The 11,961-nt window shown below is 56.5% G+C and overlaps 1 protein-coding gene across 10 annotated transcripts in view; it reads left to right on the top strand.

Annotated features, from left to right (window-relative positions):
• TNS1 (tensin 1) overlaps positions 1-11,961 on the top strand; it is a 209,405-nt gene that overhangs the window by 166,819 nt on the left and 30,625 nt on the right. For 5 of the 10 annotated variants that reach the window (XM_047773462.1, XM_047773460.1, XM_047773467.1 and 2 more), the window contains 5 exons: positions 4,737-4,933; positions 5,853-5,928; positions 10,661-10,753; positions 11,316-11,339; positions 11,818-11,856. In XM_047773462.1, the coding sequence (XP_047629418.1) occupies positions 4,737-4,933; positions 5,853-5,928; positions 10,661-10,753; positions 11,316-11,339; positions 11,818-11,856 (429 nt within the window). The remainder of the gene's footprint in view (positions 1-4,736; positions 4,934-5,852; positions 5,929-10,660; positions 10,754-11,315; positions 11,340-11,817; positions 11,857-11,961) is intronic. The other 5 variants (XM_047773458.1, XM_047773461.1, XM_047773459.1 and 2 more) reach the window with 3 other exon arrangements.

Here is an 11,961-nt window from a genome sequence, read left to right as displayed (position 1 = left end):
TGGCCAGACCCCGCAGGCCAGTCAGCCTGAGCCTCAGTGGGTGCAAGACACAGTTGTGCCCTGGCATCTGCTGCTGTGTCCAAGCTTGAGTACAGCACTCCCTGGGGACAGGGCACCCCCGCTGACCTCATCCTGAATCTATGATCCTAGGACCCCCAGGCAAGAATCAGAAGCCCTGAGTATGGTCCTGGCTCCCCCTGTGACTGCTTCTGTGACAGTCCCTGGCAAGTCTCTTAATTGCTTGGAGCTCAGTCTCCCAGTGGGACAGATGGAGGATCTTAGCTTTGTCGTGTGTCTTTTGCATGGTGGCTTGATATGCCCCCATGTGCTGGACCCTCCATCAGTGTAGGATCTATACTGTAGTCCACTAGTGTCCTGCCACCCCCCAGCTCTTATACACACAGGCCCATAGGCTTTTAGCCCCAGGGAGGGCATCCTCATCCTTTCCCTGCTGCTCGGACCCCGGAGGCCCAGGTCAGGGAGAAGGCCGTGTGCCCAGGCTTACCCCATGCCGTGGCCTTGAGTAGTTCCGGGAAAAGGCTTGAGGGTGGTGGGAACCTTCGACTCCCAGTGGCAATATCTGGCCCTCCCAGTCCATGGAGAATGGGGCGATGGCTCTAGCAGAAACACCTCCTGCCTGCCTCCTCTCCTGTCCCTCCACCCTTTCTCAGCCCAGTGGCGGGGAGTTCAGTGTTCAGGGGGTTTGGGGCAGTTCCAGAGTGGTGGGCCTGTCTTGAGGGGAGCTGGCATGGCTTGCCCTGGGGCTGCGAGTGTGATTGCCGTGTGGCTTTCTAGTGCCCTGGCCCAGCAGGTGGCCTCCTGGATCCCCTCAATTCTGGAGCCCCAGGCAAGCAGTTGGACACCCAGCCCGGCCACTTGGAGCTGAGGAATCCAGTGCTTTGGAAATTGGAAGGCTGGGAAGAAGACCTGGGTCTGTGGGGGTGGCAGTGGCCAGTCCGGAGGCGTAGGGGAGGCGTGTGGGGAAGCCTGGCACGAGGGCATTTGTCCTCAGAACCCAGGAGCCGTGCTCTGTCAAAGTGGTGTATTGATGTGACAGGGCTGCAGCCACTAGAATTACCTCCGCGTGTGCGTGTGTGCACGTGTACATGAGTGCGTGCATGCGTGTGTGTGTGTGTGTGTGTGTGCGCGCGTGCGCGCGCGCATGCGTGTGATGAAAGGGATTCATGGCCTCAGGTCCAGCCCACTTTAGGGGAGCCTTGGAGCCAGCTGTGCCCCTAAGCTCAGCACCATCGCTGGGGGCAAAGTGAGCCCCCCCCCCCGAAATGGGGCTGTTCTGGCCCCCGCTCTTCAGGTCTAGTGGCCGGTGTGGAGGCCCTGAGCTGAAGTGACTGCTGCTGTCAGGGTTTGGGGTCAGGCCCGCTGCCCAGAGTGTGTGAGCAGGGCTTGGAGGATGACAGAGGGCTTCTGCATGAAGCTTGTTCTTATCCCAAAGGCCACTTCTGGCCATAAGGGCCTCCCGCTCCTCGCGCTGCTGGGGCTGGAAGGCTGGCCTCACCAGCTTTGCTGGAAAGACCTTCCAGATTCTCTTGCCTGCCTCTCTTTCCCCCTTTCTTCATGAGCTCCCTCTGGCCCCTGGTCTCCTGCTGGCTATGGAGTCACCTGAGGGTGACTGACCCATAGCTGTTCCTGTCGGCCTAAGGCTGTGTGCGCCCATGCATGTGTCTGTGTGCCTGTGCCTGTGTCTGTGTGCCTGTGTGTGTGTGTCTGCGTGCATGTGCCTGTGTGCGCACGTGCCTGTGTGCATGTGCCTGTCCGCGTGTGTCTGTGTGCGTGTGCCTGTGTGTGTGTGCCTGCATGAGTGTGCCCGTGTGCGTGCAGGGAGCAGAGCACGTGGAGACAGAGGCCCTGAAAGCGGGAAGGGGCCAGGAGATGGAGAGAGTCCTGGGGTCGGTGGTGGCCGATGGGCGGAGGGCAGTCGGGGGCGGAGCGGGCCTGTTTTTATTATCCTCCAGTCTCTGGGACACGAGGGAGGGGTGTTCTCCCTCTGACACTGGCTGTCAGCTTGTGTCCAGACGTCTGAGCTTGGCTGAGGAACAATGGGGCTCTCTTCTCTCCCCTCGGCCGTAGCCCAGCTCCCCTCCCGTGGAGAGAGACAGAGAGAGAGGGACCACGGCTCTTCAGGCACTCGGGGCCAGATCTGGTCCTGCCAAGGCGGACAACAGTGAGCCACTGTGTTCAAAGAATGTGAGAGGCCCAGGCTGGCCATGGGGGCCGCGGAGCGCTCTGTGGGAGAGGGGCTGTCCCCGTGGGAGTGGGATGCCATGTCTTCCACCTTCTGCAGAGGGAGGCTCTGCCCTCTGGCACCCTAGCTCTTTGGACATCAACCTGTGCATCGCCCTGCCTCTGGACAGAGCAGGGTCCTTCCTGCCAGGCTGGTGGTAGTGGAGAGGGGGCTTGAAGAAGGGACATTCCTTTCAAGCATCTGATCGTCTTGGGCCAGGGTCTTGCATCCTTCCAATGGTCCAGCCTCCTCACCGGGCGGCTGCAGCCATCTTTGGCCTCTGAACATGGAGGATGGTCTGGGTGCATCGGAGAAGGTTCTCTGTCCCTCAAGAAGAGTTGGGGCCTACCGTAGAAACAGACCCCCCTTTTCAAGGGCGGACATCAGGTCCCCAAACAGGGAAACTGGCCACCCTTTGCAAAAGCAGAGATATCTGCCAGAAAGAGGCTGCAGGGTTGGGCCAGCCGGAACTGAGACCAGCCCTAATGCATTTCTTTTAACCTTGGGGCTGAACTTAGTTCCAAACCCCAAGAGCCTTTCCCGAATGAGCCTCCTTTGTCACAATTATTATTAGAAAATCAATGGCTACGTCTGTTTCTCTCTAATGTTTTTGCCAGGAATGGAACCGGTGGCAGCTCTGGACCAAGCTGCCCAGGAAGCCTGAGGGGGAAGGGGGCTCAGTGGAGGTGGGGGATGTGTGGCTGAGGGCAGGACCCCCCTGCCCACCCCCTACCCCGGCACCTGATGGGAGGTTCAGGCCACTTCTCTGAGGACTGGCAGCCTGGAATTGCTGCAGTTTCTCTGGGTGCTGCTCGATGCTTTAGAGCTGTGCGCCCTCTTTCCTCGGGGTTGATGCTCATAGCAGCCCCTGGTTAGGACTCTGTGACCCCCATTTTTCTGTTCTGAAAATAAGGGCCCTTTGAAGCGAGGGTCTTATTTGCTTTAAGTAAAGTGGTTTGTGGGTCTCTTTTACTATCTTCAGCTGGGGCTCTTTTTTCTCTCAGTTGGGATGGTAGGCAGGTTGCGTCTGAATAATAAGCCCAAAGTGGAGCCTCAGAACATTGCCCAACTGGGTACCTTCTACAGATGCCATGCTCATCCTGCTGCTCTCTAGGTGGGGCTCCTAATTATGGGATGGTATGAATGTGTGTCTTGGAGACACTGTGTGTGTGTGTGTGTGTGTGTGTGTGTACATGTATGAGAGTGTGTCCCTCCCTAGACTTGGCAGCCAGCAGCCTGCTGTTCCTGAGAAGTAGGAAGGCTTCCCAGCCTGTGCTTCTCATGACAGCCTTAGTGGCTGTGCCAGGAGGGAGCTGGGGCAGCGGGGGGCTCCCCAGGACCATGCAGACCCCACGGTGGAGGGAAGATGATTCAGTCTGAACGAGAGCGGTTTCTGCTCGGCTGCACTGGCTGGTTCCTGGGGCCGGCTGTGTGTGTGTGTGCTGGTGTGCCGTGGGGTGGCCTGCCCACCAGTGCTGGCCTGAGGCTGGTGTGCCCGGGGTCTTGCGAGACCTTTGGTGAGTCCCAACCCCTCCCCTCACCTCGCCTGCCCTCGCGGATGGTATTGAAGGCGCGGCGGGAAAGGTCCTCCCGCGGGAGAATGAGGACAAGGGGCCCCCGCCTTCAGGCTGGGTCTTGGCCTCTGGGGCCCCGGGGAGTACGTTTTCTAGGATTCTAGAGCCAGCTCAATGAGGCAATGAGTTTCGTGCCGCAGCCCAGCTGTGGGAAGAGGGAGTGGGAAGGGAGGAGAGTGAGATTCACAACATCCCCAGGCCCGTGGCAGGGAAGAGAAGTACACAAAAGCAGATGGAGCCCGTGACTTCAGGCTCCTGGCCCGCTGCTCCACTGGGAGGGGCAGGCTGGGAACCTGGGCTCTTCTGGGGGCATGAAAAGGGTGGGTAGAAAAAGGGGCCGGCGTAAGGGAAGTCGGTAGGAGATTTCAGAGGGGCCCGGGATGCAGGTTGAGGAGCCAGAGAAGGCCAGCAGCATGGCAGGGGCCAGCGGGGGCTGGGGACAAGACTTAGTCATCTCTTGGTCACTTCTCGGGAGTGCCGTTTGCACGCTGATGCGTCATTCATTCTTTCCAAAGTTCTTCCCCACGGACCTGGTGTTGCTTGTTGGTTGATGCGGTCGCCTTGGAGATTGTCTCTCCCTCCACCTTCCCTCCTTTGCTTGGAAGCTCTGGCCCTCTGCCTCCGGGCCTGGAGGACCTGGACATCTGTTTCTTGTATCAGTCCTTTGTGCCCCGGGCCCCATCCCTGTGCAGAGTAGAAATTCTGGGGGAAGGCCAGCCCAGCCTCAGCAGATCTCCCACCCTGCAGAGAAGCTGGGGTGTGGACAGAGGGGAGCTGTGGGGGGGAGGTGCCGAGGGGAGATGAACCCAGCTCCAGCTCGGCCCCTGGGCTCAGATGCACTGCCTTCTCTGAGGGCATCAGGTCCGATGGATCCTTGCATATTATGCTCACTGCCCTCTTGGCCTTGCCATTCCTCCCAGGAGTGCAGGCTCGGGAGAAGCAGCCTGCCGAGCCCCCAGCACCTCTCCGGAGGCGGGCGGCCAGCGATGGGCAGTATGAGAACCAGTCGCCGGAACCCACATCCCCCCGTAGCCCTGGGGTTCGCTCCCCTGTCCAGTGCGTCTCCCCAGAGCTGGCTCTCACCATCGCTCTCAATCCTGGAGGGCGCCCCAAAGAGGTGAGTCCTGGGCTTGCATCCTGGGCCCACAGCGGGTAGCAGAGCCCACCTGTCCTGTTTGGGAACTTGATGGTCAACTGGGTGGCACCGACCTCTCAGTAAACTCACTAATTTTTCCTCCCTGCATCCTCAGCCTAGGTCTCCTCTCTGGCTTGTGGCATTTGGAGCCCGTTTTCTCTAAATGGCTCTTATGCCCCTACTTCTTCCAGGAACCCTGAGACTGAGGTTCCCTTCTTGACTCCTTAAGGAGTAAGGTCCTGGGTATGACGTAGGTGACCAGTCCCCAAACTCCAAGCCAGATCCTATAGTCTGTTTCTGAGCCCCTTCTAGATGGAGGGTTTTCTTGGAAGATCGAATTTCAACGACAGAGTGTTTGCGTGTCTGAGACGCTTCAGCCGTTTGAGGAAGTAGATCTTAAAACTTGAGTTCAGTGAGCATAACAGTTGCTGGGGAAGTCTGTTCAAAATGTAGATTCTCAAGTCCCCTGCCAGAGATTCTAGCCTATTAGACCTGGGACGAGACCCAGGAACCTGCATTTTAAACATGTGCCCTGGAAGATTCTGATGTAAGTGGTCCATGTTTGATAAAATCCAGGCTAATGAGTCATTCTGGCTATAAGTGGCTTTGGGACATCTTTTTCTCTCCTGCCTTCTGGCAGGACCCCTGTCCCCTGCCCCCGACCCCTTTCATGTGACCCTGTTGTGAAATATGTCCAAGGCAGGTGCTGCTGGACCATGGCCTTGCAAATAGCCACTTTCTGTTCTCCGGGCTGCGCGTTGTTGGGGTCAGGGATGGAGAGGGTCTTCCTTTGACCTCTGTGTTTGCCTGGGAGGGGGTGCGGTCAGGCGGTTAACTGGGAACTCCTCCTCCTCCTCCTCAAGGTCACAGCCGTGTTTTCCTCCCTGTTCTTCTTCTGCAGCCCCATCTGCACAGCTACAAGGAGGCCTTCGAGGAGATGGAGGGAACCTCCCCGACCAGCCCTCCGCCCAGTGGGGGTAAGACCTCTGCACGAAGCCTGGCTTCCCCGGTCCTCTCTGGCCTGCATACGCACCCCGGGTGTGGGGGGGAGAACAAGCTTGGGCGGGGCCATGATCTGACGCTCCTCGTCCCTGTGGCTCATTTCACTTCACCTTCCCTCCCCCACTTCTCTTCTTTTCTGCTGTCCACGCTCACACACTAAGGACGCAGATGCCGCAGTCCTGGGATCCAGACTGACCCACATGGGGCCCCTGGACTCCCATATTATGGAGTTTGCTGGTGGTTGAGGGTCTTTGCTTCGTATGTGCAGAACACCCCCCATCCTAAAGGGACTCTTTGTGACTTGCTGGTGTGTCCCTGAGACACCCCTAAACCAGAATTTTTGCTTCTGACTCCTTTATCTGTCTGCACCCAGGCACCTCTTCCACTTTAGGCAGCTTTTTCAGTTTCTACCAAGGAAAGAAAGGCTCAGGACCCTCAGGATGCCCGCGTCCCCATCTCTTCCATCCCTTGGCCTCCAGACAGGAGCTTTTTTCAGTCTGTAGCCCCCTGAAGCTCTCCCTAGAGAGGCACGTTCCTAAAGGGCAGAGCTGTTTCCACCCAAAGAGAAGCCCCAGGATGAGCCCAGGAGAGGGGCAGTGTTCCTTCCTGTGGTAGAGGAGATGTGACGAGGAGCTGGAGGAGGCCCTGGCAAGCGGTGATGGAGCAGTACCAGGCTGTGAGGGACTTGGGCCCCTGGGAGAGGCCCTGGGTGGGCAGAGGGGGATGCTTCAGGGTCAAGCTGAGTGAGCCCAGCCCAAACTATTCATTTGCCCTGGGGAGAGAGGAAGAGAATGAGGAAGGGAGAGTCGGAGCTGGCCATGCGCTCTCCTGGTGAGTGGCTGTCCTGCGCAGGGGAGGAAGGTAGCACCATAGCCTGGCCCCTGTGCCAGCAGAACTGCCATCTTGGACAGGGGAGGAAGGTGGCACCATAGCCTGGCCCCTGTGCCAGCAGAACTGCCATCTTGGACAGGGGAGGAAGGTGGCACCATACCCTGGCCCCTGTGCCAGCAGAACTGCCATCTTGGACACACAGGAGTGAACGCCAACACTGTCCAGCTGAAAGATAACGCTAGCCACATTAGCAATAGAATCTTATAATAGCTCCATTAGAGAACCTACAGGAAACTGGAGAAATGAATTGTAATGATTTTTTAATTTAACCCAAATTATCCAAAATATTATTTCAGTAGGTAAATTGAAATAAAAATATTAAGACGTTATCTTACAGTCTTTTGAAAAGAAAGCCAGTGAAATTAATTTTAATAATAGGTTTTATTGGGAGTTCCCATTGTGGCTCAGTGGGTTAAGGACTGGCCTAGAATCCATGATGATGCGGGTTTGATCCCTGGCCTTGCATAGTAGGTTAGCAATCTGGCATTGCTGTGGCTCAGATCTGGTGTTGCTGTGGCTATGGTGTAGGCTGGCAGTTGCAGCTCCGATTTGACCCCTAGCCCAGGAACTTCCATATGCCGCAGGTGCAGCCCTAAAAAGAAAAAAAATATAGGTTCTTTTTAACCCCAAAGATCTAAAATATCATTTCAATATGTAATAAATATTAGAGTTCCCGTGTGGCTCAGCGAGTGAAGAACCCGACATAGTATCCTTGAGAATGCAGGTTTGATTCCTAGCCTTGCTCAGTGGGTTAAAGACCCAGCATTGCCACAAGCAGCACTGTAGGTCACAGATATGGCTCAGATCCTACGTGGCTATGGCTGTGGCCAGCAGCTGTGTCTCCCGTTCCACTCCTGGCCCTGGAAACTTCCATATGCCTCAGGTGCCATTAAAAAAAGAATCTCCCCCCCCAAAAAAAACCCCATGTAATCAATATAAAGAGGTATTTTGCATTCTTGTTTCATACTAAGTCTTGGAAATCTGGTGTGCGTTTTAGGCTTGGTTCATTCTAGCCATGCTGGAGATGCTCTGTAGCCGCATGTAGCTCATGGCTACACAGGGGACAGTGCCAGCCTGGGGCAATCTGCTCGAGGCAGCTCCGTGGCCTTTTATGACTCAGGGAATTTCTCTCTGGTCTTAACCCCCTGTCTTCACACCTGCTCTGCTTCCCTGTGGGTCCATACAGCCAGGATCCTGGCCATCACCCTGTTTGGGATGAAGCCGTCTGGGCTGGGCTAGAGCTGGGTTGTGTCAGGTGTTTCTGTTCCCATTTCTCCCTCCCCTTGGCCAGCCAGCCCTGGGTGTCCCAGCGGGTGGAATAAGTTAGAAGTTTCCTCCATGCACAGGGTTGGGAAAGAGACAGAGGCGGAGAAATGCAAGGAATTCTTCTCTTGAGAGCCAAGCCTTGCCCAGCTTCAGGGCCACCCACTCGTCTGCCTCAGCAGAAGGGCCCAGATGCCTGGGGACAGAGGACAGGAGTGATTAGGAAGCTAGAGATGCTGAGTGGAGCCTAGAGGACCTTCCCACTGCTTCTGTCCCCTTGTCCCTTCACCTCCTTTTACTGGTCCACTTGTGTCTGTGCTGCACCTGCTGGGCAAACACATGCAAACTTATGGGCTGGGAGTTCCCATTGTGGCTCAGCAGTAACGAACCCAACTAGTATCCATGAACATGCAGGATCAATCCTTGGCCTTGCTCAGTGGGTTAAGGATCTGGTGTTGCCATGAGCTGTGCAGATGAGGCTCGGATCTGGTGTTGCTTTGGCTGTGGTGTAGGCTAGCAGCTATAGCTCTGATTCGACCCCTAGCCTTCCATATGCCACAGGTGCAGCCCTAAAAAGCAAAACAAACAAGCAAACAAACAAAACCCTTAGAGGCTGGAAAGGCTTCGTGATCATTCCAGGTCTCTCAGGCAGGGCTCATTCTCCCATAATTAATTACATTCAATTTCATTTGTCTGACAAACATTAATATGTGCTTGATAAGTTCTACTGTAAGACACCTGTGTGTGTGTGTGTGTGTGTGTGTGTGTGTGTGTGTGTGTGTAATTAAAAGTAGGGGCAGACAGAAGCAGGCAGGCCTAGACCTACCCCATGCTTGGATGTGTGTGTTCGTACGCGTTTGTCCCCTAGACTGTATTTGCCTTTTGGGCATCTCAGGCCCAAAAGTGAGGGGGGCGTGCAGGGGGGGTGGCCCACCCATCTGGACTCCTGTGATCCTCTCGGTTTCTGTGGACACTTTTGTACACACCAGCATGTACTCAAATAAGTTATTGAAATTGCTTGCATTGAAATATTATATTTGGGGGAGTTAGTTTCCTGTTGGATTTACTGTCTTTTGGGAAAGGGAAAAGGCTCCAGGGAGGATCCAGAGCTGCTGTGTGGCTCTTGGGCACCCAAGGGACACAGCTAGTCCATTGAGGCCATTGGTGTGGCCAGGCAGCCCTGGGCTCCGACAGATCTGTGCAGCTGCGTGTCCTCAGCAGCCATGGCCTCTGCAGAGTCCCGAGAACTGTGACAGGAGACAGCTCATTTCTTCTCCTCAGAGGTGTGTTAGGAGACCTGGCAGCTGCCACTGAGAGATCTCGTGACCGGGCATAGCAACTGCCCTGCAGATCAGCTTGGAGCCTGGCCATGTCCCTCGCTGATGGGAAAAAGCCTGACTGCCCTTTCTGACCTTGTGTGTTATGTGACACTTCCAACCCAGGTTGAGCGGCTTGGGAGGGAGCTGGGGTCTGCGCAGGGAGCTGGTGCTTTTGGCTAAGGATTGTGATGGGGCATCTCCCCTTTCCAGAACACTGAGGTTCAGGTGGGGGTGAGAGCGCTCTGATGAGAAATTCCTTCTCTCTACCCTTTTTTAAACAATCCTTTATTTCTGTATTTATTGCTTTTTTTTTAGGGCCGCACCTGCAACATATGGAGGTTCCCAGGCTAGGGGTCCAATCCGAGCTGTTGCCACTGGCCTATACCACAGCCACAGCAAGGCAGGATCGGAGCCGTGCCTGGGACCTACACCACAGCTCAGGGCAATGCCAGATCCTTAACCCACTGAGCGAGGCCAGGAATCGAACCCGCAACCTCATGGTTCCTAGTCGGATTCATTTCTCCTGCGCCATGATGGGAACTCCCGAGAAATTCTCTCTTCCTGGGCTTTGCAAGGAATCTGCTTGTCTGGGGACCAGAGGCGTGTGGCTGAGGGGGGGCCTGGGGTCTCAGGGTTGGTTCTGCTGGTGGTCCCTTTTCCTTCTTCTGTCCTTCACAGGAGACACCATCTTGATACTCCATTTTTTTCAGTCCATCTATGTGCATGGTTTAGAAAGACTGTGTGTATGGTGTGTGTGTGTGTGTGTGTATGGGGTGTGTGTGTGTGTATGGTGTGTGTGTGTGTGTGTGTGTGTGTGTGTGTGTGTGTATGGGGTGTGTGTGTGTGTTTGGGGGCAGGGTGGCAAAATGGGAGGAGGAGGGTTGAGAGAGAAGAGCACGGAGGAAGTCAGAGCACCTGAGTGACCTGTGTGTGTGGCGTGAACCACGGCGTGGTGCAGGGCCCATGGCGGAGGAACTCGGGGCCTAGGGAGAGAAATGCTTTTCTCCAGGTTGAGGGGCAGGGCCGTTTCCTGACCCCTTTTCCCTTTACACTGGGAGAAACACAGGGACTGGAGAGGGCAGTGGGGTGGAAGCGGCAGCCGAGGGCCGGGGCTGGTCCCTCTGTTCCATGTCCAGCCACCCCCACTCCCCCACACGCCCTACTTAGGAGGGTCCTCTCCCCACATCCCCAGCCTCTCTCACTCCCGGGGTCTCCCCTTTTCTTTCCCGCACAGTGCGCTCCCCCCCAGGTCTGGCCAAGACACCCCTGTCTGCTCTGGGCCTGAAACCCCACAACCCAGCCGACATCCTGTTGCATCCCACCGGTGGTGAGTGATTCTGGCAGGAAGGGAGGTGGTCGGGGAGGCAAAGGGAGAAGTGGGGAGTTGGAGGACCCTGTGGCCCTGGGGTGGGGCCCAGAGGGGGTGGGTTCTAGGGACCCTTCTGGAAACAAGGTGACAGCCTGGCTTTATGTCCGTGCTGAGCTTAGATCTGGGTGGGGCTCTGTGCAGGGGTTGAGGGGGACAGACCCCTCTGTCGCCTTCCTGCCTGTTGCCTTGTGGCGTCAAGGCCACTCACAGCGTCCTCTGACTTGGGGGTTTGGAAGCATGCCCTGTTTCCTTGGAGTTGGTTGGCTCACTGCCGGAAGGCTGGCTGCCCATCCCCCAGGGTTCAGGCACTTGTGTACATGCATGCACGCAGACATGCACGCACCCACCCCGAGTTCACACCTTGTCACACTTAACTCCTCTCCTTCTCGTTCGGAATGGGAAAGTGGGGTCCCTGGGCCCCTTTGCGGCCATTTCCAACAGACTGAGCCCCGAAACTTGCTCCCTAGTCTCTGGTTTTCGGGCTGAGGTTCTGGGGGCCAACTTTACTTCTTTTCCTTAGTCACCAGAAGACTGGTCCAGCCAGGTAGGTGCGCAGTGGCGGCATGCAGGTGTGACACGCGGCTGGGCACAGCCTCCCACTCAGGACGTGTCAGCATGGCCAGGGCCACCAGACCACCGGGTTGGGGGCTGTCTCTCACCAGGCCAGCACACTCCTGCTTGAGTCCGTGGGGGCGGGGGCTGGGGCTGTGACCAGGTCGCCAGGCCTACTGCTCCCAAGAGCAAGGCCCTCCCTCTGTCACCTGTGCACCTGGTAGCCCGGGGGCCTGTCGGGGTGAACCACACCCCTCTTCCTGCTGCTATTCTGGAGAGTCTGCCTCTGCCCGGGCCTCTCCCACCTGCTCTCCCACCTCCCTTTTCTCAGCAAAGTCTCTCTCTCTCTCTTAGGAAATAATCCCCGTTAATCTGTCTCTCTCTCCTTTTTGCTCTTTCTCTCCTCTTCGTCACCTGCCTCTCTTCCCTGCCTCTCCTTCCTCCTCACCTCTCTTCCCACCTTCCCTCAGAGGAGGATGAGGGGAAGGTGGTGACCAAGCTTTCCAAAGGTAAGTGTGGCATCGCTGTGTGCCTGGGGCTGGGAATGGCTTTTCACTCCAAGTTTGCTCTGCCTGGCTTAGGGGGGCAGCTCTCGTCTCTGATCAGGTCTCATG

This window comes from Phacochoerus africanus, chromosome 3 (assembly GCF_016906955.1).
Source record: "Phacochoerus africanus isolate WHEZ1 chromosome 3, ROS_Pafr_v1, whole genome shotgun sequence".
NCBI classification, from domain to species: domain Eukaryota; kingdom Metazoa; phylum Chordata; class Mammalia; order Artiodactyla; family Suidae; genus Phacochoerus; species Phacochoerus africanus.
The sequence above is the reverse complement of the archived record's forward strand: the minus strand, read 5'-3'. Positions and strand labels throughout refer to the sequence as shown.